The sequence below is a fragment of the Echeneis naucrates genome, chromosome 6 (assembly GCF_900963305.1).
Source record: "Echeneis naucrates chromosome 6, fEcheNa1.1, whole genome shotgun sequence".
Taxonomy (NCBI): Eukaryota; Metazoa; Chordata; class Actinopteri; order Carangiformes; family Echeneidae; genus Echeneis; species Echeneis naucrates.
The window spans coordinates 6372105-6399493 of NC_042516.1; the positions used below are offsets into that span (position 1 = coordinate 6372105).

The 27389-nt window shown below is 41.6% G+C and overlaps 1 protein-coding gene across 8 annotated transcripts in view; it reads left to right on the plus strand.

The window, feature by feature from the left end:
• Positions 1 to 27389, plus strand: part of LOC115044515 (plectin-like) — a 99280-nt gene that overhangs the window by 46729 nt on the left and 25162 nt on the right. For 4 of the 8 annotated variants that reach the window (XM_029503579.1, XM_029503580.1, XM_029503575.1 and 1 more), the window contains exons 2-7: positions 17809 to 17870; positions 21581 to 21670; positions 23080 to 23157; positions 23251 to 23355; positions 24576 to 24742; positions 27255 to 27370. In XM_029503579.1, the coding sequence (XP_029359439.1) occupies positions 17809 to 17870; positions 21581 to 21670; positions 23080 to 23157; positions 23251 to 23355; positions 24576 to 24742; positions 27255 to 27370 (618 nt within the window). Of the gene's footprint in view, positions 1 to 2504; positions 2583 to 14850; positions 15308 to 17808; positions 17871 to 21580; positions 21671 to 23079; positions 23158 to 23250; positions 23356 to 24575; positions 24743 to 27254; positions 27371 to 27389 lie in introns of those variants that run through there. The other 4 variants (XM_029503581.1, XM_029503577.1, XM_029503578.1 and 1 more) reach the window with 4 other exon arrangements.

Sequence of the window (27389 nt, forward strand, 5' to 3'; positions counted from 1 at the left end):
TGGACATGGCGGAGTGGCTGTTTGAACTCTTCCTACACATGGCACCAGGACCAATTAGAGTAAATCACATCCCAGACGTGCCACTGAGGTCGTCCGTGTTTTTCGTGTCTGAAATCATGCCAGTGCATACTCTGTGCCTTTCATTATGGTGACACGTCATTTTTATGTCTGACTCACTCGGCTCTTTCGCAAATCTGAGGGCACTGAATTATGAGTCTGACCTTTCTTGTGCAGAAGAGCGAAGAATGACAGTACAGAAGTTGTGCTGTCTATCAGTAGAGTTGTTGTGAGTGAGTTGGCAGCTTCAGTAGAATCAGTTGCTTCTGTTTCTGCTGCTGGCCACCCGTCATGTTTTGCTCAAGCTGAGGCAAATGACTTTAGCTGCCATTTCCTATCTGTGACTGCTGGCACCGCTTGTGGTACTGCCCCTGATTTGCCATCGTAACCATTGGATCATATCGGCCTACATTTCATATTCTGAGACACAAACACACCAAGCAAACATTTTGACAACAGGGAGCTGTTGACACAGGGGTTTGTGCCAGTGCTCAAAACACAGAAACAAAATGAAACTCGAGCGAACAGCCAATGTTTACAGTCATTACGTCAATAACGGCATCCCAAAACAGCTTCTGTGAAAGTACTGATGATCAGCATGACATGGAAAGTAATATTTAGTACACATTGCCATGAGCTACCCAAACAGTGTTCGAGTCACTGGTTTGAACTGCCATGTTGGCGAGCACAGGGTGTTTGTCATCAAATTTAATGCTGGTCTGCTGAAATATAATGAGTCAAGGCTGTGAAGTGATTCAGAGTAAGAAAGCTGCTGTAGGAGTGGAATAGTTAACTCGCTGTGAGCCAAACTCGTGGAAACAGAGAAATCGATCACATGTGGAATAAATTGAGGGTTTGGCCAAGATGGTTATGATGTTAGTCATTTCCCAGGCTACATGTTGGGCCTTATTACAGGCGCTGACTAACACCACAGGTTTATGAGTTAGGGGGATAGTTTTAAGTATTGTGTAGGGCCCTTATCTAAGTTCACCCAAGTGACCTTTAAGTTTTGACCCTTACTTTATGCTGCATTGTCTCAAGAGAGCCCTCAGCAGCTGCTTACTTTAAATAAAGAGGAGAAATGTTTACAAGATGGAAAATGGCTCTTATGCACTACACGGGTATACATTGAGACGTGAAGCAATTCCCTCTGGATGTGAGATTAGAATGCCTTTCAGCCTTCTGTCTTAACATGAATTATATGTGCGTGAGGCGCCTCTTGAGTTCAGGAGTTCATAAAGGCATAAGAGGATGTTGATGGAGGTATTCTCCATGATCCTTTCAAAATCCCCATCACTGTTTCTCAGTATCGCTGCCTTCATTCCATACACTGCATCCATGTGTACTGTCCAAGTTTCGTGACAGAGGACAGCTCCACTTTTGCTCTCCAGACACAGAGTGAAGTTGCTTTTAGCATTACAGAGAAATGGAGCCTGTTGTCAGTACTACAAATGACAAAGCCATATGCTTATATTTAGATATTTCCTATAATTAGTGAATGTTCAGCATTGCTTCAATCCCAAAAGCAAGAGGGGATGAACTTTGGAAACTGCTCTCAGTTGGTCCATCACCAATCTTCATATTTGGTGACATACATTAAGTGTGAAGCACACTCCCTTAATATTCCTCAAGTGTTTTAGCTTTCAGTTTTCATATTTACTCTATTTGTAGCTGTTTTTGTTGACTTCCTGCCAAAAGTTTTAACCGTAAGGCTGTTGAGCGCATGCAGCTTAACTTGTGCCGTTTACAGTATCTGACATTGAGTAACAATCTTTTTATAGCTGATGTGTCAGGAGCAGTGCATAGGATTGGTTTGCCATGTGTTTTCTGTGATTTTTTTTTTTTTTATATATCCTTTTGTGTTTAATTCAAATGGACAAATCATAGAGACATTATCTCGACACCCAACGCGAGGAAAACAGAAAAACTCCCTTTGAACAGGTAAAAACTTTGAACAGACCCAGTCTCCTGTTGTGGGACAGAAAGATGACAGGAAAAGACATAGATGACACAAAAAAAGCACATCTGATTCCAGTCTGTGACTGAGTGTGACAGAATAAACTTGCCTACACCATCATAAAAAAGGGAGCGGGAGGGTCCGCTTGTGTATGTGGAGGGTGTCTCTAGGGGCCGAGTGTAGCAAAGTGTCCCGCCAGAGCACCATCAGTTTCTAACTGTGACATTGTGTGATCATCTGGCTCTGGAGGATATTTATAACCCTCAGTCAGCTCCCGCCCTCTCCCCCCGGCCACCCACACCTCTTTACCCTCTGAGCCCCTCACCCCTGCCCCCTTCCCCAGGCTTGACGTGTCTTCCCTCCTCCCCTGGCCATGGGGAGCAGGATGATGGATCCAAGCAGCAGGCGCAGCCTGTCAAAATTAAACACAAGGGGGAAACAAGGCAGTTCAGAGCAAACAAACAGAAGTGTCTCCCGTCCTCCTCATTCCCCCTCTGCCCAGCTCTCGTCTTCTTCACCCTCGTCCTCCTCTTCCTAGCTAACGTCTCTTAGATGAAGATCATACCTGGTAGGTCCGCACAGCGGGTTGCTGTGGCGTGTCTGTCTGTGTCTAACTGTGTTTGTCTGTCTGGCTGCTGTCCATGTTTTTGGCAAACACACCGTGTTGTGTATCACCACATAGTCACATTTAACAAACGGCAACCTTAAGCTACTGAAGCACAGATTGTGTTCCATATTTAAACCTGTTCACAATGTGACTGACTTGAATTATGAGTGAAGTTGGCTGCTGTCGCTATTATTTATTATTTTTTTTGATGGTAAGTAGAAAAAAGTGGGCGAGGACAGTCAGGGTAATGTTGACCCGCTACCACCCACCCACCGACCCCCCTGCTCCTTTCTTGACACCTTTAGAAAGTATCTTTCCCGTGTGTCTGACAGGAATGTCAAGCAGGGTCAACTGGCAAACTGTGTATTTTATTTAAACTAGCTTTTAGTGTCAGTGTGTGTACGAGACAGCCATGTGTGTCTATTTCAGAAAAACCTCAACCAGCTGCTATCGTTCTGTAAAATCCCAGTCTTGAAGTGCTTGCTCTTGTTGTAGTGTCAAGAATAAAGATGGAAATGCCGAATTTTGGTTATTATACCCTGTTTATCGCCTTTGGCCTCTTCTGTTTTTCCATGTAGGTTTATATTGACAGGTTGAACAAAACAAAGAATCAGGCTGGAGTGGCCCAAGGATATTAATGCCAGTAATTATTCAAGTAGTTTTGAGCATTTTTATCCGGAATTGCTTGTCTGCCTGTGGAATGCAGATAGTGGGCTCATTCTCAGTGATAAAGTGATGTAGCTGTTTTAACAAGATAAAGTGAGTCACAGAGGTGCATTAGATAAGCAGGAAAACACACTGTGTAGTGCTTTTTTTACCTTGATTGTTGAAATAATCTAAACTGCTTAGAAGGAGAGGATATGACAGCTGAAGTTGGATTTGGAAAACATCGATAATATTATTTCACTTGTGTAGTTTCTTGTATTTGGAGAAAATACTTCAGCAACATTATTGGTTTCTAAGCATACTAAACCCAAACCCATGTTACAGAGGTCCCAGAGCAGCTGAACCATCAGAGGGATCAGAGCAGAAGAAGACCCACAGCAATAGATTCAGGGTGGGGAAAACAGCAGGAATTCCTGTTTGGGTCCTCCTTTTTTTATGTCCCTGCTGCCACACCCATGCTGCCCCCCTCCTATCCCCTTAGTGAAGGCCCACCTGTCACAACAGCCCTGGCTCTTCCCCATATCTATTCTACCTTGTCCCCCTCTGGCCCATCAAATGTCTGCAAGCCCCCTAGAGCCCACTCTCCACACCCTTGTGGTTTTGGGGCTCATAGTCTCTCTGATTCTATTCCGGCGCTTGAAAAAACACAAGTGGCAAGGTAGGGTGAAGGAAGTTATAATGCAAAGGGTAAACAAGCAGCAAGATTCAAATTCCGGGAAGATGTCAGAATAGCTGGATGGAAGAGGATTATTTGGTTTTCCTCTTCCTCTATCCAACTGGACTTTAACCTGCTGCAGGTGGATTTTGCTGCTAGGACTGTGCTATCAATAAAAAGGACGAGTGTTTTATTGTGTGAGCTTTTGCTTGTGATACAAATGTAAGCAGGTTCATGTTACTTACTGTCACACACAACTACACATGTGGCATGTGTCCCCTCTACATTAGTCACGTTCATGTGTAGCCTTGAAACCTGTCAGTCAGTGCACACTGGGACCTTTGGAAGGTGCCACCAGTCATTTCTGTGCCAGGTTCACATTCCCTTGTTGCCGCCTGCTGATTGAAGTATCTGCTCTTACTTGCAGCTTGCAGAGGGATTAATCTGCATCCCTCTCAGACAGTGTGGGAGGCCTTTGATTTGGCTCATGTTGCAGCAGCATACAGGCGGTGCGATATGCCATGCACAGATAGGAACCAGCCCAGCTCCACCTAGCTGAATTTGGTGCACTTCACAATGGCAGATGATAACTGTTGCAACAATGGCTTAAGGTGCAATGTCCCCCAGGCATGTCCTTTCATGTTTAGTTAGCAGATCAAAGGGTGTGGGTGTATGTTAACTGGAAGTTGCCCAAGTTCAATAATATGAACCGTCTCTTCGCCCCGGTTTAGTGCACCTGCTTGTTTGGAGTCCCCAGACCAGCTGCAGGCCTCTAAAAAACAAACAACAGACAGACATACAAAAGTCACAAATCCATGGCCGTGCTCTGAGGACTTTTTATAGAGCTCACTCTAGACAAACATGACATCTGTATGCATACAATTCCTTTATTACTGCAGGAAAAACATTCTGCCTGAGCCTTACATTGGTCTCTGTTGGCAGTTTGGTGTTTTCTCATCTCATTCTCTGGCCTCATGATTTTATCCACAAGCTGTTTGACAGTTACTCCACCATCCACATTGGACCCAAACATCTTAAAAGAAATTCTGTATATGATAATATACAGAAATGGATATGAAATATTAATTTATCTGTAGTGACTCATCCTGTCGCATATGTGCCACATTATGCACGTTTGCATGCAATGAAATGTTTTTCTGTTCAAATGGCACCAGTGCCACATCCCTAATTTTTAAAGAATATTATCTGGCAGCTAATGGCTTCATGTGTAGCTTTATTTATTTATGATTTTTTTTATTTTTATTTTTTTTTACTTGACACTGACATTACAATGTTCTGTCCGCTTGTGCTTTATTGTGTGAGATGCTGAAGAGCTAAATGCAGCTGCTGCTGCCCCGGCTGATCTGTGCTCTTCACTGGGATTTCTGGTCTTAACTGTCCCCCTTTTTCTCTGGCATCAAATCTTAACGATGACAGCTCTGTCCCCTATCTGTTGACTAGCTCCGCAGCATGAGGTCTCACTTATTACGGTGCTTAGTGCTGTTAGCTCAGACCCAGCTGCAACAGGCTGGGGGCTGCGTGCAGAAGCGGGAACATGGATGTTAACATTCTCTTGCAACCATTGCTAGAATGAGGCCATGTGAGAGGTCATGTAGAAAGGAGGCGTGGCATGTCCTGTGTCACACACAAGGTGCAATACTCGGTGTTCCCTCATTGATCCGTGACCTTTCATACGTGTTTGTTTTCCCTTCCTCAGGCTGCCCAAGTTGGCATGCCAGATCCGGCGGCCTAACAGGATATAGTGTGGCAGATTTTTTTTAAGCTCACACTTCAGGTGTTCAGGTGTTACAATAACAGCATATCAGATTTAGGTTTCATGTTAACCAATGAGTTGACCACCCTAACCCTTTACTGAGGTTGTTAATGGGAAGTTTGATTGTTTTGCATTATTGGTCGGTTAAGAATTTTCATACATGGTGTTCTAGGAACAACAGGATGAACAGGTGGCTCTTGTTGCCAAAGAAGGCTCACACTCTCTCTTATTCAGGAGCCTGAGAGTCTTTTTTTTTTTTACAATGCTGTAAAGTATCCTATCCTGTTTGACATGTCATGACCAAAAGTGCTGTCAAATCACACATGCTGACAAACAAATGCTCTTTCAGAGATGCATGCTAGGCGCTATTAGACCTGTGCGGGTCACGGTGGTTGAGTTCTGGCATCTGCTTTGGCCTTATTTTTGGAAAAACCAGCATTCTTCCTGGAAACAGCTCCAGCCAGACTCCCACTCTCACTGAAGCAATCCAGCTTTTACTGTTCACCAGTGTGTGTGTTTTCCATGAGGGTAGCCCAAGTAAGCAGCCTAGATGGCCTAGACAACTGTGACTGCCCCCAGGGACCCAGTAGGCATGAGTCATAAGATAAACAGTGAACTTGTGCCTCAGAGCTCTGAGAAACCCACCGAAGCTTTCGATACAGTTGTCATGTCCTCTGAGAATAGAGATAAATCCACAGAGCTGATTTTATTTATGGGCAGCACGGGCAGTTTATTTATACCCTCTCTATTACACATTTCGCAGCACTCATTGGTTCATATCACAGTGGTTGGGCACTCTACCTATCTTGTGCAACAGCCACTACATACTGTCTGTCTTTGTGTGTAGTTTGGGCCTACTAAAGAAGACACGAGCAAATAAACAGAAACAAATTCAAGATATGTGTTGCCAAATATGTCTCAGATATGTGAAATTTCTTGTAACATTTATTTTAGACTTGACATGAGTCCAGTTTCTTCTCAAGGGCAGATATGCCAACTCTGCTCTGTTAGCACTGCCATGACAGCGAAATTCAGACCGCTATACAGTTTTGGTACAAAAAGTTGAACACAAATACATTTTTAAAGGAATGAATCAAAACATGCTCATTCACTTTCTTGATTATTTAATCACAGGGGGCTAATATGACACAGGAGTAAGCAGCTGGTTAGCCTAGCCTAGCAAAAATACTGGAAATGGGGGAACCTGGCAGGGCCCAGTTGCAACATGGGGAGTTGTCACCAGGATTTGCCAAGAAATAGTTTGGCACATAAACACTCATAAAACCACAAACTATTCATCAAACAAGATGCACATGTTAATGAGCTGTTAATGAGCTGTAGAGGAGCTGGTGTTCAGGCATGCATTTGTGCTTGCACTTATTAACTTGAAGAAAAGTGGTCTATGACGCCATTTCATTTAATCATCAATGCAAAGAATAAATGCAGCAGTGCGGTAGTATTTATATTTTCCTAAATTGTGGTGACTCAATCTTAAATTAGAATTTGGAGTATCTAAACCTGCTGCTCTGCTTCTAAAGAAGTTGTAAGGATATGAAGCCAGTTCAGTTTGCTACCAGCCCTGAATGACATGTGGACTCGCATATTGAACTTCACAACTGCGAGAAAAGAAAAAGGCGTTTGCTGTAAATCGACACAGAAGAATTAATTATTTAGTTAAAATACTGTTCTGTGAGTGATTGTGATCAGTGTGAGACCTCCGGGAGCTTCCTGTGCTGTATGATCCTGTGTCAGAGGTTGGTATCCTGTAAGAAGAGATCATGGCATATTTAGGTCACTTTCCCTTTTAAATGTGACCTAGGAACAGCTCAGCTGTGCCCTGTTGTAAATGTTCACATTCTGGAGTTGACTGACAACAGAAGGTGTGGAGTGTCAGCTGAAGTGTGCCGCTTTCTTTGAATAGACATAAAATTGCTACTTTGTGATCTTAGTAGGCTGAGAGTTTATCGTTGGTGGTTTTATTCTTTTCAAACCAACCATGATGGAAGGATTAAGACTTCAATCCCTGATGACAATGAAAACTATACACAAAATCAAAATAAGATGAAAGAAGTTGACTGACTCGTCTCTGTTGCTTAAGGAGTGCAGTCAAACTGCCACCAGCACACTTTTTAATTATCATATGTGCACAGACAGACACAGACTATGGACCAACGCCAGACACTGGTAAGTAGTTGGCCTAAGCTCATTACAGTTCTGAGAGAGCTTTTTATTTATTTATTTTTTATTTATTTATTTATTTATTTTTAGGCTAATCTTAATATACGACTCTCAGTGTCCTTTTTGGCATCCACATCACTTGGCGACGTTAAATCTTTTGTTGATTAATAAATAACATGGTAGTTTTGAAAACAGTAAAACAATTGATAAATCAAAGGACAGACAATATTAGCCAAGATGATTGAAGAATGATGTCGAATTACCTGCATGTTATCATCCCTTTTGCTCATTAATGAGGAGGGGAGGGCAAACTAGCATTCAAAGTTGTTCCTGTTTCTGTCCCAGCTGGTGTCCCAACAACAACTGGGACAGAGTGGCTGAAGCAGAGATAGTCTGCCAGGAGATCTCATTCTGAATCTGTCCATCAAAATCTAAAAGGCTGCATTATGGTGCTGTGAGAGAGGGAACCATTTGCATGAGATGAGCTCATACGGAGAAAGACGCAAATACCTGTACACGAAGATGTGTTGTTTAGGTGAGTGGCCAGACATTACAGTCGGACTGGGTGGGGAGGAGTAACCAGTTTATTGGCATAGAATGATGAAACCGCATGCCTGTTGCTGACACGCATGTTTCAAAAGACTGAACAAAGCTTTCTTCTCAAACTCTGGTTATTCGCGTTCTTTTTTACTTTAACTATATATTGTTGTATTCTTTTTATTTCATTGTGTCAAAATGTGCATATGAAAGTGTTCATGTATAGAATAACTTCACATGCTGTTTCTAGTTTTTTCATATCTGTTGAAGTTTCTTGTTCATCATTCTTGTTAAATACATCTATTCAATGAAATAATCCAATACATCAGTGTGCGAGCTACATATTCAAAAGTATTAGTTTAAATTTTTGGATTAGATGAATTGAAAAAATTGAAAAATTAGATGATTAGAATTATAAGGTGACTATTTTGAATTTCAAATTCATATTTTGATAGCACAGGATTATGTTCTAAACAATACTGCATTCAATATAAATGATTTCATAATTTTTAAGTAGTGGCTCTATTTTAAGCCATTATGTAAAGTAAGTATAGATTTAAAAAAAGAAAGAAAACAAAAACTATCTCAGTGCATACATTATTTTGGCACACTTCTTTTGTATGGAGACCAGCCAGTAAATCTGTGTAACATCAAGCAGTACAAACATGTGTCAGGTGATAATGCAGGAGCTGCCATTGACAGGTATGCTGTTTACTGAATACTAGGCTTGTTTGCATAAAAGAAATACTTATAGTATTGCATTGCTGTAAATGAGTAACTGCAGTAGGTTTGAAGCAGGTTGTTGAGGTCAACATCATCTTTATGAACAGGCGTAAATTGAACATGTCTGCACTGAAAGTGTCAGACGTTATCTGAGAAATGTTTCAGTGTGTTGGCTAGGGCCTAGATACCAAAGTCTGTGAAGAACAATGGCTTATCTATTACATAGTAATAGTAGAGAGTAATATGGAAGTAACAGGAGGCCACCAACTTTACTTTTTCCTTTTCATTTTCCCTTTTTTGTGATTGTTTTCTTTTTTCACCATAGCATCGTGAAGAAGGTCATAAGTTCTTCAAGATAATGTGTTTTTGTGAAGTACTTCTTGCTTAAATTTCAGTATTGCTGTCTTAGTAACATTATCAGTTTCTGAAAAGGTTTCTTCTAATGGTTTATATCGTATATATAGTTTAATAAAAAAGATTAATTATTTAATATATTTTATATAAATTTTCTGATGTAGATTGTTTTTTATCAACTAAGGTCTCATTTAAGTAATTTTCAAAAATCACTCTCAATTAAGCAAAAAAAAAAAAACAACAACATAATGTTATTTACCGTTTAATCACTGCTACATTTGTACATATGAATCATTTGTTAATTTTACTTAATACATTTACAGTATGCTATCAAGCTAAAAAATAAATGTTTGATTATTATTATTACACTACTAAAACTTATTCTAACAGCACAGCTCCATAGTTGCAGAGTCTACCTGAAAGCCATTGGGCGTGGCTTTCGTTGTGCTCTGGCTCCATCTGTTGATGGAGTGATTTCACTGCTCTGCCTTCAATTACAGTAAAGAGCGTTGGGGGTGGACGGCGGCGTTTTCCTTTCTACCTTAGATGATATATTGGTCATTCTTCAGTATATGCGTTTAAAAATACAGCCGTGAGTAAGAGTCACTCACAGCCACCACTGAATCACATGGTGCTGTGTGTTTGTAGTCGCTGCCATAGAAACATTTCTCAAGTTCCCCTTTTTCCACATGTGCATGGGTGTTTGAGGGCTGCCAAGGCTGAGGAAGCATATGGAAATACCATGTCATAGTACTGTATGAATGGATCAGAAGGGAATCAAGAGCCTGCCTGATCTAGGCCCAGTATTAGGGATAGATACTTCTTCTGGGATCATTGCATGAAGTGTCAAAATTCATTAAATGAATGAATAATCCCAATCATTTCCTTATCTAACTGGGTGTTATTGCTGTTTAAATACTTCATTTAAATGCTTGAAATATTCAGCAGTTTAAGTGATGATGAGATTATGAATTGCAGCCTCGTTTCACTTGATGATTAAAATCCCCTGCTCCACGGGGCACAGTGTATTCTGTGTTTTCCAGTTAGTTTTAAATATGAGAAGGATGAGTTGACAGCAGTGAAGGCTCACAGTGCGGCAGCAGTGAGCACTGAGGAGTAATTCACTGGAGCGATGGAAACAAGGCAGGGAAATGCTGGCGGTTGCAATCACATCCAAACCCACAGTCTTGGCATTTTGAGATTTACAGCTCTGAAAATGGCATTTTTCGTAAAATATGTGATCTTTGCCGCCCTGAATTATTGCTGACTTACACTCTATTTAAGCACAAGTTTTTCAGTGGCCTAATTGTTTCTAAGTCACTAAAAATAACCTCTTAAGTTGCAGTTTGAAGAAAGCACCATGATAGTTTGGTCCTTTTAACCACATACTCACTTTATGTATATTGGCCTTGTACTTGTTTGGTTGTTTTCACCCATAGAGGGAGCCACATGCTCTTTTGAACATTGTTTGCTGCCAGTCAGCCTTTTCTGCACTGCCATGTCATGTTAGAGTTCACCTAATGAAACATTAGCAAATGGACGCGGTCCCAGGTGTGGGGCTTTCCATGGAGGCCTCTGCAGCTCAGCACAGTCCTATTTTAAACCTCAGCTGTTGCAGCTAATCCACCATCTTTTTGAGTCTGATTTAAACTGAATCTGCAGCTTAATTAGTTCAATATAATTTACTTAACATCAACCTCAGTCTGCCGTCAGGCTTCAGAACTGCATTCTGAATATGGATGGATTGTGACGAAGTCGTGACAAGCATCCAACTCTCCTGTGCGCTTCTCCCTCACTCAGATTGATGATTTCTAATGAAATGATTCATTGATTGTTCATCATACAGTCCATTATCGTGGACATCACTGCTTTTTATATCAAAAAACAATCATATCAAATTGCCAGTGTAACTGCCTCTGCTCTTTAAAAACCCCGACCTGGGGATGTACCTCTATATATGCATCGTGCTGGATTTGCTGAACTGGCTTTGTCTGCTAACTAAAGAAGAAATACAGTCCGGGGTATGCAGTGATTCAGGTGGCACCTTGGCCTTTCCCCCTCCCTCTCTTTACTCCTCCCCCACGTCCTCCTCCTGTTCTCCTTGAAGAAGGACTCGGGTGATAATTCTGGGTGTGTTTCTGCTGCTCCTGGTTTTATCAGCATTCCTCTTTTTTTCTGGGGTGTGGTGGTCCGATCCCTTGGTAAACTTTCACCTCTTACAGTACCTTACCTAGGAGAGTGAATCCTTTCTGTAGCTTTTCATCCACTACAATGAGAGGTGTTTTCTGCCCTCCCTTTGTCTAAACTCTTGTATTCATCCTACACTTCAGCACTTCCAGAAACCATAATGGCAGATTCTTTGAATTCTTCTGTCGTCTAATGAGCTTGCATTGCACTCATATAACACTCAAGGTTCATCACAATGGAGGCCATCTGCAGTACTCACACACATCACACATTCATACAGCGCTTTTAACAAACTCTATAAAGGGTAAAGTTAAAGGATTTGATGGATTCAGTCTTTGGGTATTATGTTATTATTCATGCTCTCCGCCTGTGAAACAGCAGAAGAGTATGATTTATTTATGACGCAAACAATCATCCATCGAAGGGGATGTGGGATAAATATAAGCCATAATGTCAGCTCTGTGAGAGTGTTTAGAGACTGTATTGGTTGGAGCTGAATTCTAACCACAGCACGCAACCATTTCTACTCTGATAACTGCCAATATCCTAACGTTGTGTGATTTTCAATCTTAGGAAGGAATTCATTCTGACGGGAACATGAATGTCTCAGAGAAATAATTTTTTAATGATAGAATGATAATTTATCATTATGGTGCTGGAGGAGAAAGTCAGGAATATTAAACTTATGAGGACCAAAAATGTTCCAAGCGTAATGGGAGCCCATCTGATAGCTGCTAAACTGTGGCCACAAATTAACCAAGTGGACAACACTGTTGAACTCATTTGAATGAAGCTCTGTATGGGCAGTGGGACGTTCGGAGAATAAGGATTTCTGAAAATAATACTTGACGTTATGACCACCTAAACACAAACTTCCTGTGGATATATCCAGCAACCGCTCAGTATATAAACAGGTGGTTGTGAGGCCAACAGCTAAAGCATGTTGCATCAATACTATGTGAGTCCTGTGTGCCATAGTTGGATTGTCTGCTCGATAATGCAACATTTGCGTGGGAAGAAGTTACCCAACATCTCAACATATCCAACTCTCTTCCATGACAAAGAGATGATCAAACCTCAACAGAAAATACTTTCTCTTCATATTTTCACCACAAGCTCTCAGCCTGTATAAAAAGCCCAACTGTTCCATCTGGTTTTGATGAAGCCAGATGAGGGAGCAGAGTAATAAGCATGTTCAGACCTTAATGATAGGTCTCCATTTTGGAGGAAAGATCTCATGAGTAAGATGTTCCACACTTTGTGCATCCTGCCCTGTTGCCATTTGGGTCCAGTGCTAGATTTTCCAAAGAGTTTTAGAAATTCTGCTGATGTACCGTGGGTGTCGGTCTTGTTCTGCTGCCAGAACGTCACTGAGCTCTCAGTTACCATCAACTGCTGCCTTTGCAAATCAGAAAGTCTGGAAAATTGTTCTGTTTGATTTGATTTAAATATGCATTAGGAGGTGGCTTTCCAGTTTCTTTCACTCTTTGCATTCATTGCAGCCTTGTATGGTACCACTATTTAAATCATCTGCAAGTATTAGCAGAAGAGCTAAAAACATTTTACAATAAAAACCTGTCCGGCCTCTTCAGGATTCTGTATGTGGTACAATTCCTTTCCCTTTTTTAATTGCCTGCCCACATACCACTCCCTAATTCCTTTGCTTGCCTGGACATTGTAAGGATCCACAAAGGTGTGTCTCCAAATTTGCTAACGTGGCTCAAATGAGTCAACACACACTCGTACACCTTCAAGACATACTGACACTGACACATTAAGTACCATCATGCTCATACAGGTTGTTTTCAAACCCCTGCAGAAAAAAAGTTGTCTTAGCAGGGGTAGGACACACCCTGTCCTCCAGTGTAGACATACGAGTCATATGGGGGGCCATTATTGAGGGACCTAGTGTAAATAAGCCCTTTGCCCTTTGATAAAGTCTGAAAAAAGTAAGGGACAGGACCTTGGACTCACATGTGGCAGAAAAAATATAATTTAACCATTATGAATATTACAAGTATATTACAAATTTATATTATTATTACTTTACTCTCTGAGGTCTTTCTGACTCATGCTCTGCTGCATTATGCTGCATTGCATTTACATTTTTAAAAGCAATCGCCACAATTGCTTTAGTTGAGCAAAATAAAATTTCTTCTTATCCATCGGATTTAATGACTGAATTAACACACTAAAGAGCATTTATGTGTTTGCTATGACTAGTTTGAGTGTGAAAAACCCTGTTTAAGTATCTTGTTTTATAACACTTCCTGTTTTAAACACTCTTTCTGGATGTGCCTCCTTGGCATAATCATCTGTTGTTGTTTTTTTTTTTAAAGGAAGTGGTGCATATGTTCTCAAATTTGTTTTCATTAAACATCACAGGGCAGGAAATGTGTCATTCACCAGCAAACAACCCTGACAGTGGTGGTTCTGTTATCAAGAAGCAAACAGGACTTTACAGGACTCGATTGTATGGTTTTATCAAGCAATGTGAAGTGAAGTGCAGCACTGACAAGACAGATAAGAAATAATAATAATAAAAAACACAGCCATGCTTTCATTATAGACATTATATCTTCTTAATGATTTCCTTGAAGTTCAAATGCCGAGTTACAGTCTTTTTTTTTTTTTTTTCTGAATAAATCAGTGATGTTGGGTGTGGTCCAACATGGCTGTCTAGAAACCATAGCAACCCAAATAATCTCATCCCCCATCTCCTCTGTGTCTTCGTCACAGTTAGTAATTCCTAATGGGAAGTGTCTCAGGAATGCTATGAGTAATGATTAGCCATGGCAAGAAGTGTGTATGTGTGTGCGTGAGGTCGATCATGTGTGTGCAATAAACCTGTGACCTTTTCACTTTGTACTACCATTTAAATGCTGTTTAATGCAGTGCAAAAAAAAGCATAAAGAGTTATCAGCCGTAACATTTATGATTTTTTTTTTTTTTTTGTGACTCAGGTTGTGTGCGTGTGTGTGTACTTTGTTGCGCAAATGAGGCAAAGTGATAGTACATGCAAGTTACCACACCTCATCCCTCCCTGCCTCTCCTTCTTCTTCCTCACACTGTAAGAGGAAGGGGTGTGTTCAGAGCCCTACCCACCATGTCCTTTACACAGTAGCGCCACTAAATACACACTCGCACAACACACACAAGGACAGGTCCAGACTTCATAGCCCACAGGCACCATTTGCTATGAAAGGGATAGAGTAAGAGGGAGGGAAAAGGGGAAGAAAAAAAAAACTTACAGAGGAAAAAGAAGAGGCAGAGCTGAACCCATTGAGGGAGAGAGAAGTTTGAGAGGAAAAGTAAAAGGAGAAAGAAATCATAGGTTTGTCAAGTGCTGAGTTCTAGACACAGGACCTCAAACTCTGGAACAAACGGAGGGTCAGAGTGATAAATAGACACAAAAAAAGCGTTGAAGTCCCTTTCCAGAAGAAAACCAACAGCGGATATTTTATTATTAGGATTATTTTGTGTGCTGACAAACAGAGACAATGACCTCTCCACATCAGAGGTACAGGAATTTCTCCACTGACAGCAGAGAGAGGATTCCCTCAGATGAAAGTTATTACCAAGGGATGCTGAAGGCTACAGACGGCAGGAAAGGTACCAGTATGGCTGCAATTCATTGAAAACAGCTTACAGTAACTGCTAGCCCTAATCTTGATCTATCTGTTGCCATGTGCGTCAGTAATTTCTTGAAAGTAATGAAGTGATTCTCTTTTTAATTTGGGAAAAGGAGAGAAAAGAATTCAATGTCATTACAGGATATGAGAGATTTTTTATCTTAATTGGTGTTGAAAAGTCTGAGTGAGTTTGTGTTGAGGCTGCGCTGCTGCCAGACTCCAATGGAAGTCTATCAGGAACGTTGAAATGTCATGTAATCGGCATCTGTAACATATGATGTAAAATGACATGGTTATTCCTTTAGGACAGTAGTGTCCATTGTTTCACTCCACACAGTGACCTAAAGGAGGATACTCGCCTTTTTCTAATGCATCAGAAGCCTCCTCGCTTCGCATTGGTCAGCAAAGCCCATTCACTGTTATTTTTGTGTGTGTGTGTGTGTGTGTGTGTATTTGTGTGAGTGAATCACCATGGCCAGTTGTAGTGAGGATGAATGATGTTGTATTCCCCCCTCCCCCAGTCAGATTGTTCCCCTTTTTTTCCTTCCAACTACATCTCCTTTATTATTGATTTTCACAATTTCTCTTAAAATAATTGACATTGTTGACATTGTTGTTGGCATTATATGATCTGACACTGTCTTTTCTCTCTTGTTACACATCGCTGAGAGAAGAATTATTGTTAATTATTTTGTTTTTTTATTCAAGTTTAAAAAGCAGCTTAAATATGTCACAACTAAAGTCCTTCATTCAATATCAACTGAACCTGTAGTCTCAAACATCAAGCTACTTACAATACATACAAAATTTAAAAAATTACTCCGAGTTCCATTATTACACATTTTATTATTATTAGATACATGATACATAGATACATGCTTAAATAGTGTATCTTGCTCTAGGTTGACATTTAACTGGTTGGATCATTCAGTCTCTATCATTGTATCACATTTTATACATTCGATGCATTAACATCTTCAAAGTAATTTGTAATGATAGGTGTTTTAATTTAATGTAACAAAAAACCTCAAAAAGTAGAGAAGTACAAGTGTCAGTCTATTGTGAGCAGCAAAAAATTGCCTTGTCTAAGCTGTTGCATTTTTACATGACTATTCCCGACTTTCTGTTTTGGAACACAAACACCACACCTCACTGAAACCTCTATGCATGTGGTGACATTTGATACTTGGAGTTCCCTCGGCTCCTATTCGCTCTCATACCGTTCACTCATAAAAGGCATGGAGCCCTCGAAGAGTTGCATGAGTTGAAACAGATATTGAGTAATACAGTGTGAACAGAGTGCCGAGACTTGTGGGTCAAGGTGCAGCTCTTATGGGAAATGGCTTCAGTTTACGAAACATCCCAGTGTTGTTGCTCTGTGTGTGTGTGCCACCACTTGTCGCGCCTTCACTTTATGTGACATTATGTGACCGTAGACAGGAAATGGAACTGCAAGGGTCGCGTCGTGGAAGCCTGGTCCCTGTTGGTTTCAGTGGCAAATAAGGAGGTCTAGGGGCCTTTTGGTGTCTATATGAGGTTTCCGTGGCAAATAAGGAGGTCTAAGGGCCTTTTGGTGTCTATATGAGGTTTCTGTGGAAACGTAGCTTCATAACAGATTTACAGAAGCTGTTGCTGACAGTCTACCGTGGAAACAAACCTCGCCTCCAGGGCGCCTGTTTTATGTTGAATCACTGCTCTTTGCTTTCCATGGCGGGGTGTGTCACCATACAGTAGACAGTGGGATCGCTCTCCTCGAGTTGATAAGACTGGGGACTTTGACCACAGTTCATTCTGGCGCAATGCGAGAGGAGTTAGGTGTGTGATTCGGTGAAGGTGAGTTCCTCGGTTAAGTGACATCATTAAAAGCGTTGAGTAAACCACACCATAGGTTCTCAAATAGAATCCCATCCGCCATGTCAATAATACATGAAACATGTTGCACTGACACGCCTTGTGGTTTTTGCCTTGAACTCCAATGGAGCCACAGCACTAGGTGGGTCTATGCGGGTCTGTTGTCTCAGCAGGTGTGTTGCTTGCCAAGATCTTGTTGTTTCATGTTGGGGAATTGCACTTTGTAATAGTTATGCTACTTCCTGAGGTCGACACACAGAGTGTTTTATGTAGGAATCCTTTATTTTCAGTGGCAAGACATGGGCTTGCAAACAATGCTTGATGTTTCCTAGACAATAGGGGAGCATCTGCTAATGATGTGTGTGCACTGAGGCCGCCTGACTCAGTTTCAAGCATGCACAGTCAAGAAGGATTTTTCCACCCGGTGATAAATTCGGTGTCTGACAGAAATGAAATAAGCCTGGTATTTATGGGGATTTTCTCTTTCAGTCACTGCTCAGATCGAAAATAAATAAAAATTGCAACTGCTCTTGATATCTTCCCAAGAGATACATCAATTATATGCGCAATTTAAATTCTTACATGTGCAAATTCAAGCGGTCTGATCTCTGTGGTTTCTTTATTTTGCAGATGAACGAGATCGAGTACAGAAAAAGACCTTCACAAAATGGGTGAACAAGCATTTGATAAAGGTAAGGACCTGTGCTTCAGTTTCACTCACCAATTGTGCATAGTGATGCTCACAATCCTGTCCTCACACGCCCTCAGTGCTCTACGCCTCAATTCATTTTCTCATGAACAACATGCAGTCGCAGAGTAAAATGGAAATCCAGCCAATGCGTAAAGACAAATTTTGCTCACTTCCAAATTCATGCATGTGACAGCTTCCTTATGCAACAACCTCGGTAGAAATCCGAGCCTGGACCACAAACGTCCTTGTTTGTGGTCCAGGCTAAAAATACAAGTTGCTGCACTGACTCGCGATTTCCCCCTCAACAAAAAGACGCTCTGTTGAATCTTTAATTAATGTGCAAACTCAGACTTTGACAGGTAATTGGTCTCGACCTTTAGAAATAAATGCGTTGGCTGTCCTGCAATTAAAGCCGCAAAAAGCCTTCATTTATATTTCTGTCGGCAAGTATAGCTTGTAGATTGAGGAATTAGTAGATCTGAATGATGATCAGATTTTATATGTGTACGCTGTAAGAACAAAACTTCAAAACCGTAGGCTCCCAGAATGCAATGCAATAGCTCTGGATTATTTTATTTTTATTTGATCTAAAATGTAATCCACCCCTCACCTGTCCATTGTAAGTGTCTCTCGTGAAATTACTCCCAGCACCCCACCTCCTCTCACATGAACACGTCAGCCAGTCAGTTATTGTTTCATCCTTGGCTGTGAACGTTACACTGTGATGGGGAGGCCGTCATCAGCTGAGAGACTGTGTAAACCATCCTTCAGCACTCGTCCACACACAATCTATTCTCCCGCAGAGCCCTGAAAGCCGCCCAATGCATCTCACATTCAGGGAGGGAAACAGGAGGTGCATCTCACTCAGGAGTTCTTCATTACAGAGTGAAAAATTAGCCCCTCTGCCCTGACTCAACACACCCCCTCCCATGGAACATTAAAAATAATCCTGCTTGTGCTACTTTTCCTCCAGAAAACTCCCATCAGCTACGATTCATTCAGTCATTCAGCAGCCTCATGACATAAAGTGCTTCCACATTATTTATATATTCAGTGTACTGCTGGACAGCCTTTTTTCTTTTTTTGGAACAAGAGTAAAGAAAATATGGGCAAAGTGAATGTTTTCCTTTCCACTATTCTGCAGCTTTTAATGTATTCTGCTCCTAGTATGAGAGAACACAATAGAGTCACTCACTCTTGTTTGTCTTAAGTGTTCACTGGGAATTTTGGAGGATGAATTATAGACATCTGGACTCACTTAGCTCCCTCTAAAAAGGCAAATTCTAGTCTCGGCCCAGATCCCATGGCGGTCAAGACTGAGGGTTGCACATGTGCTGCACAATGAAAGGCACACACCGATTCGGAAGACTCCCCCAAGTGTTCACATTAATATTGTTGTTGTGTCTTGTATAAAAATATCCAATGAAATGTAAGGAATGAGAATGTTAGCGTTTTTCACGCACACTTTTGGCAGCGAAAGTGTTAATTCTGCTCCTTAAAGGTTAGACTGAATTAATGGCTCAGTGGTTGGCTTGACAGGAGCGCACAATAGTTTTGGTGCAGCCATATAGCGTTATAAAAGGCCACTGAGCGGTTTCCCCCTGTCCTGTAAATCTTTTTATAGTGTGTAAAAGGTCTGAGCAGCTGTAGGAACTAAATCTGTCCTTAGCAGATTTTGACAAACTGCAGTTGATTGGATTTAACACTGCAACTGCGACCTACATGTATCAATGAAAAGGATGAGCTTCGGAGTGTGGCGGCTCCAGATGACATAAACATTATGTAAACCCTGCGGTATGTTAAGCCTTTTGCTTCGTGGAGGGAGCAGGATGAGGGTCTGTCAGGCATATGTGCTAATGATTTTTCACCTTGGGAAGTTAACAGAGCAGCCCTGTTTGACGCCGAGAGCAGGTCTGCAGTGTTACACCTACACTTTAGCTGCAGCCTCTTAAAATATAGTTACTGAGGGGTTGAAATTGATGCTTTGGGGAAAATAGACCACTAGATATTTTAACATACAGACCAATATTTGAAAATTATAAAATCAATCCATTAATTGTGGAAATATATGTGTGTGTGTGTGTGGGTGTTTATATATGTATATATTAAAACACAAACATCAAACACACATAGTTGTTCATTCATCTTCTACCTCTTATCTGTTTCCGGGTCACTCAGGGTGAGGGCAGGTTACATCATGGACAGGTCACCAGTCCATCACAGGACCAACACACAGAGACAGACAGAGACCAACAACCACTCACACTCAGACGTACAAACAATTTAGAGTCACCAGTTAACCCAAACATACACACATATATTTATATCTATATTCATATATATATGCATGCCATTTGAAGGTGAAGTAGACAACTTTCCAACATGTAAATAGTGAACCCTAGTGGTCACAGTGTTGGTTACTTTCATTGATCTCGGCCTCATACTGTCAATTTCACTCAGTAGGAAGAGAGCAGCAGAGAAAATGTTGGGTAACTATTGAGGAATTCTTGCCAAGATAAAACAGCTACTGTTGTAACTTGCAAGGGAAATTTGGTGTCATTCCATTTTAGGGCTGTGGCCTCCTTTTTCTCGCACCGCCGAACACACCCAGATCTGCTCTGGATTTTAGTCTCAATCTAAATAAAAAAAAAAAAACAAAAAAAACTTGAATGCCCCAGATTTGATCTTTTTGTCTTGTGTGTCATCATGTTCATCTTCTGTATTGCCATCTCATCCTGATTATTGTGCTCAATTTCATGTTCATTCTGCTCTTCCTTCCATTCTTTCCATTTCTCCATTACTCATCCACCTATCGTCCTGCTTCATCCAGCCTCAGAGGGCAGAGGTAGGTGCTGGCAGGTCCTAGCAGGACTGCACTAAATGTTCTGAATGTGTGGTCAGTGTCTGACTTGTTTGGAAACCCCCCCCCTCCCTCGCTTGTTCTCCTCTTCTTCCACCTTCCCTCACCTCTCTCACATGGGATTACACAACGTCACAAGTCTGTTGTATAAACACAGAATACCGTTGTGCCTTTTCATGAACTGTGAATGCCACCAAAAGAACGAAAAGCCACCGTAAAGGAAATATTGCTGTGCTGTGAGCAAAATTTCACGCTGGCACCTTTGTTACCACGCTGACCTGGGTTTTATCCCCGTCCCATCTATCACTTGTCAGGGATGACAGCTGACATTTGGCATTTGGAGTCGGAGTCAGGCTTGGCCGCTCACGGCTATGCATTCCTGGCCTGTGTAGAGTTGTACTAGCGGAGAAGGTCTCTGCACTTTAATAACATAGCGAGGTAACAGATTCATGAGCATAAAGCACAGTTTTCAATTGAAAGTGGCCATTTGAGATCCTGAAATCCAAACAAACTTGTAGCTATGATATTTGGCATCTCACAGGTTTGACTTTCCACCATTGTTTTGTGCAAACAAACAGACAAACATGTAACCCTGCATGCCGATACCACTGAGGCCTTTTGTCAAATGAATTTTGTGAAGGGATCAAAATGTTACATTCTCCTTCACTCCTTCAATACAGTACCACTTTCTCTTGGTAATTGTTGCAAAAGAGTTTTATTTTTTTTCTCAAGATTGATGGTGGTTACCCAAAATGATCATGGTTGTGTTTATATGGCCAATTAAAGTAATCTCTTCTTGAATCTCTGTGATGCCTCTTTTTAAAATCTATTTTTCTTGTTTCTCTCGGCAGGCACAGCGTCATGTGACAGACCTGTATGAAGACCTTCGAGATGGACATAACCTGATCTCGCTGTTAGAGGTCCTGTCTGGGGAAACGCTGGTGAGTGTCACCTATTGTGCCTTGATCCAAGCAGATGACTCTGCTTCTAGGTTCTGCATCTTCCCTTTTTTTTTCCTTCAATCATCTTCCATTCTCTAAACCAAAACCTAAACCCTGACCTGTTACATAATGAGTACTCATCAGATCAGTCCTGTGGCAACAAATGGTTGGTAATCGCAGCCAAATTGTCAGTTAAAGGTTTAACCTGCGCTGGATGCGCCGAACAAAACTTATTAACTGACTCCAGTCTGCCCTCTCTTTTGCATTGTCTCTGGAGCAATCTCACCTCGCCATATTTTTATTTTTATCAAAATAAGACCTCTCACACATCCTTTACTCTTTGTATTTTCTTGGACTGAGGCCTTTCTGCTGCTGTAGTTCATCACTCTGTCCATCAGCTCCAGCTCTGAATGCCTCCATAGCCTTAAAGCATTTACTTCACGTTGGCCTTGTGTGTGAGTTTGTGCACATTACTCCTTTCTGATCTATGGTTCTTCTTTTCTACCTCTCCTCTCCCTCCCCTCCCTTGCCTCTCGTGTGCCTTCCTTTAACTTTCGTCTGTGTGCGCTGCTCTTTGTCGTCTGGCCTTCGCCTCCTCTCTTTGCCCTGCTCTTGCTGGGGCTAGCCGAGGGAGAGAGACGTGGTCAGGAGCGTTCGGTTGGTGAGTGGGTTTGTAACTTAAAGTAGGCATCCTGTTATTTCTTGGCTGTGCATGGTAACCGAACCTCAGCGGCATATTTCTCTGGCTTTTTCTTTTTTTCTTTCTCTCATCGGCAGGCTTGCTATAACAACCAAGCTGCACTGTCTCTTTGTGTGTGTATGCAGTTATCAATAGGTGCTGCTGACATGTGCAGGACCTATTGCTAAACCAGACAGTCATTGGTGCAAGCAGTACTTTTACTTACTTTTTTTATTTGTTGTCGAAACATGTTTTTGCACTCTTTCAATCAGTCAGCAAGATAATCTTGATGTTATGTTGATTTCTTTTCATTTGCATTTCCACAAGAAAACTAACCATTATGCAATGAGCCAGTCTTTCTTTGGTCAGGTGAATTAAATGGATGCACAAATCATGTTGTTGGCTCAGCCAATGCATGTTCCCTTGTCAGTAACTAGTTATTCTGAAGGATTTCTAATACTATGATTCATTTTTTGTTCTCCATGTGAGATATTGGGGAACAGGACCGAGCCAAAGAAGCAGCATCATTTCAGCAGCAAAAGTCAGCAAAGAATTGCCAGCTATTCTTTTCTGTTAAACGTCTTTCCACCAGTTTTTCTTCCGATTCATTTCTCCATTTTGGCTGGATGCTTTCCACCTTCCATCACCACAAAAAAAGTGACAGGAACATCTATAACAGTCATTCAAGGTTGAGCTAAACACCTCTTCTCCTCCTCTCTGTCCTGCATAGCCCAGAGAGAAAGGACGCATGCGATTCCACAAACTGCAGAATGTACAGATAGCACTGGACTTCCTCAAACACCGGCAGGTAGGAGTTATGATTATTTTCCTTGGAAATCTTGTGTCTTTATCAGCAATCCTGAGCAAAAAGATGACCTTGCTACTCTGCCACTTTCCCCAGGTCAAGCTGGTCAACATCAGAAATGATGACATAGCAGATGGAAACCCCAAGCTGACCCTGGGATTAATATGGACCATCATCCTGCACTTCCAGGTCTCCTCCTCTGTCAGTGTTTTGTTCCATTATATTATTCCCCTCTCCCTTTGTCTCTGGAATCTGCACCTGTCAGCTGCCGATTTACTTCTCCTTGGGAAAATCAGAATGGAGCCTCCTCTTCACAATTCCTCTGAAAAGACATTTTTCTATCTCCAATCATAATCATCCTTACTTACTATGCTCAGAGACACATTTGAAGTCATCATAACACATTAACACTGCAGTCTAATAGTTACATTCTCCTGTAGCTGAACCAGCACCATAGAGGGATTGTAAATATGACTCACTCTCCCCTGATTCCAAAGATGAGGGTGTGTCAGCCAGAACATGGTACACTCCCAACCACATCCATTACACCTGGGCCTCTGGCTGCTGTTACTGTGCATGCCAGGCAGAAATCCCTGGGCACTTGCATTCTAGACAGGGACACACCCACTTATATCAGAAGATTCAAGTTCAGGTTGCAGAAAGCTTAAGTTTAGCATTTGAAATAGAAGAAAGACAGGCGTGGTGGTGTGATTTGGCCGGGAATTCTGGTGAAGGTGCCATTTTGCCCTGTGGATGCATACAATAGTCTTTATATTTTTGTGGAACAGACAGGCAAAATACCTGGGTTTTGGCTGTTGATGAGTCAGAGGGATCAAATTGCAGAGTCAAGTTTCCCAGGCTGTATTTAATGTATTGTTAAATTCTACAGAGTGACGACCCCTAAATTCAGTTAATTTACACTGAGTAAATGTGTGCCCTGAAGTAAGAGAAAAGGTGCATGAAAGATGTGGATCCAAAGAGCAGGATGAGGAGAAATGGACCAAAACCTGCACATGTTCACAAAATGGAAAATGAGATGCCTATGAGTCATCTTTCCTATCCCCTAATTCCCCAAAGGAAAAGTTATCCGGATGCCACAGCCACAGTGGCTTTTTCCCAGACTGAAATCCTCCTGGATCCTATTAACCAAGCCAGATACAATATCACTTCAATCTACGATTAGCCAAGAAAATCAATCAGGAAAATCCAGTCTAGGAATGATTTAGCTCTTGATTGCTGTGGGACTAATTGGAAGCAAAATGGCTTGGAAATTAACCCTTGGTGTTGAGTAATTTGGTTCAAATTGCATCTTTTGGTTTCCACTAATGACAGATTTTTTTCCCACATTTCCTCAGTATATACACTACAAATCGACAGTGTCTTCCTCTCTGTTAACTTTGGGCCTGTATACACTGTTTTAGATCTCAGATATTCAGGTGAATGGTCAGTCAGAGGACATGACGGCCAAGGAGAAACTGCTGCTCTGGTCTCAGAGTATGACCAACGGCTACCAGGGCATCCGCTGCGACAACTTCACCACCAGCTGGAGGGACGGAAAACTCTTCAACGCTGTCATACACAAGCACTAGTGAGTGTGTCCCACTTATCCTTTGGAAATTATTTCACAGCATTTTACGGCAATATAAATTGTAACACGAGCGCAGACAGAAATGTGCTGGATCTTCTGGTAGAATTTCTATAATGCAGGGTTTTATAACTGCTTTTGTCGTGCCAGTTCCTGTCATGACCATCAGCATCAAGAGGTTTTTATTGAATGTATATGAAGCACAGCGAACGGCACTGTTCCAAAAAATGTGACTTTACATTTCATAATGCCAGTTTTAACTTGCTATAATTAAATTCTACTTTGAGTCAGATGCATCCACTCACATCTTCTACTGCATACATGGAATAATTTGATAACATGTTAACAGTGATGGTATGTTTATTGTGTTATATATAATTAGCTTCAAATGAAGGACAATTATCATCATATATCAGATTCAATAGAGTGAGATATTGCTGCAGTAGCATTGCTCGAGCTAGCAAAGCATAACTTGTTTACTCAGCCTTTAAATCTGACATTTTTCAGCCTAAAATGTTTTATTTTGGTCCAATTATTGCACCTTGGAACTACTGCTCTCATTTGGTCCTCCATTAAAAAATCTCTTAATACTGCAAAGACTTCAGGATTCAGGCAACAAATATCACTGGCAGGTGTCGACTATGACTAATACTGTACCTCTTTTGTTGCCATATTAAGATCGGTCCTATTAAATATGATTAGCTCATTAAATTGCTGAGAACCTACTATTAAGAAGTAAAGTCACATCTCTGTTGAGTGCTAAATATGCTAATTCTCCCAAAGCTCTTTTGTCTTTATTGTAGCATTAGTGGTTAAGGATTGCTTTTGTCCAGTTGGCTTCCTGGGAAATGAGTGTGCATTTATTTCTCAGGAAGTTTTGACAATACCATATGCCACTGGCTGCTTTTCTTTTCAGATTTTAGAACAAAGCAATTCATGCAGAGAGAAAATGAAATGCTCAGCTGGCTGTGTGTCTTCTGGGCTACTATAAATTGAAATAGAGCGAAGCCTGCAGGGGCACGTTTCCTCAAACCTGAGCGTGTATATGCAACTTAATTTCTTTCTTTTTGATTTTTTTTTTTTTTCCACCAAGCCACCTGAGGCAGGATCAGTGCTGCCTTTTATAAAGACCAGGGGTGTGGTGTGTGGGCGTTACTGTAGCTTTCTGTGTCTGCTCCATGTAAGTTGGGATGTTGGTTCGTGCCTTAGCACTCCGGGTATCCCAGGACAGAAAAATCACTCGTCCGGAGTGTCTGGGGGCTTCTGTAGCTCTGTGGATGTGTACAAGGTGGATTTACAAATCTGCAGTTGAAATTGGCTGCACCGCTAGGAGGCTTATCTCAACTCAGCAACCTGCGAGAAGGATCAACACGAGCAGTACATGATGTTGGACTTGAGACAATGCATGGGATGGATCTGAACACAGCCACCAAACCACAAGAAGTTTGTATGACAAGTTCCACCTGTAATGCCAGCCAATAAAAAATAAGCTTTTTACGGGACGAGGACGTTCTTTCAGATTGTGAGATGCTCAGTGGAAAGAAAAAGTCCAAGAAGAAGAGGGGGCACCTGGGCTTCAGTACCGGCGTGTCAGGATCTGTCAGTGATGTGGACAACCGGGTGGTCATGTTGTGTGAGGATATCCCATCAGAGGGATCCTCCTGGGACTCAGGGCGGGGTTCGCAGAGCTCATGTACACGCTCAAGCACTGAAGAACTGGGCCATGGCTCCAGGTCTCGAAAATTTCATGGAAGGGAGGCCCAGAGCACCAGCAGCTCCACTAGCCCGACAAGACATTACACTGTGCGGCTTGTTGAGTCTTCATCTCTCTATGGACAATACCCAGGACAGTCTACTCTGCAAATTAGAGAACTGTAGGGATCCACTGCTGTTGTTTTGTGCATATGATGTATTTACTTGCTCAGTATGGGTAACCCTAACCCTAAGTTGTGATGTAGAGATTTACATTACACATCTGAAACATCTGAAAGCAACTATTATTCATAATATGCTGATTTAATTACTGAGTCAGGGATCGATGCATGATTGATGAGTTTGTACTGACTCTAGAAACTCAAGTTGTGGCTGGCTGCAGACTCTTGTCAGATTTTATTATATAAGCTGCTCTATAAAGTAAATTCCAGCTAAAGATGCTTAGACATTTGGCAGAGCCAAACACCCAGAAGACAAAAAACGGGCAGCATTATCGCAGTGAAGCGAGCGGGCATGCACAGACTGAGCTCATTTTGCATAAATTTTAAAGGGTGATCTAACCCTGTGTCCCATTCCCTCCATTCATGATAGATTCATGTGTGAAAAGCTGAAAACACAAAACGTGGACAATTGATGTGCCTGATGCGGCTTTTACAATGTCAAAGACATGATGGAAACATTATAATACGAGCAGATGCAAGTTTTCATGGAAAATTAGAATGCTCGCACTTAGACTGCAGGTTACAGTCAGACAAGGTTAACTTATCCCTCACACTGCATGTCCATTGTTGTGCTTTTGCAGTCCGAGACTCATTGACATGGGCAAAGTGTACAGACAGACCAATGTGGAGAACCTGGAACAGGCCTTCAATGTGGCTGAGAGAGACCTGGGAGTGACACGCCTCCTGGACCCCGAGGGTAAGACCGGACACCGCCT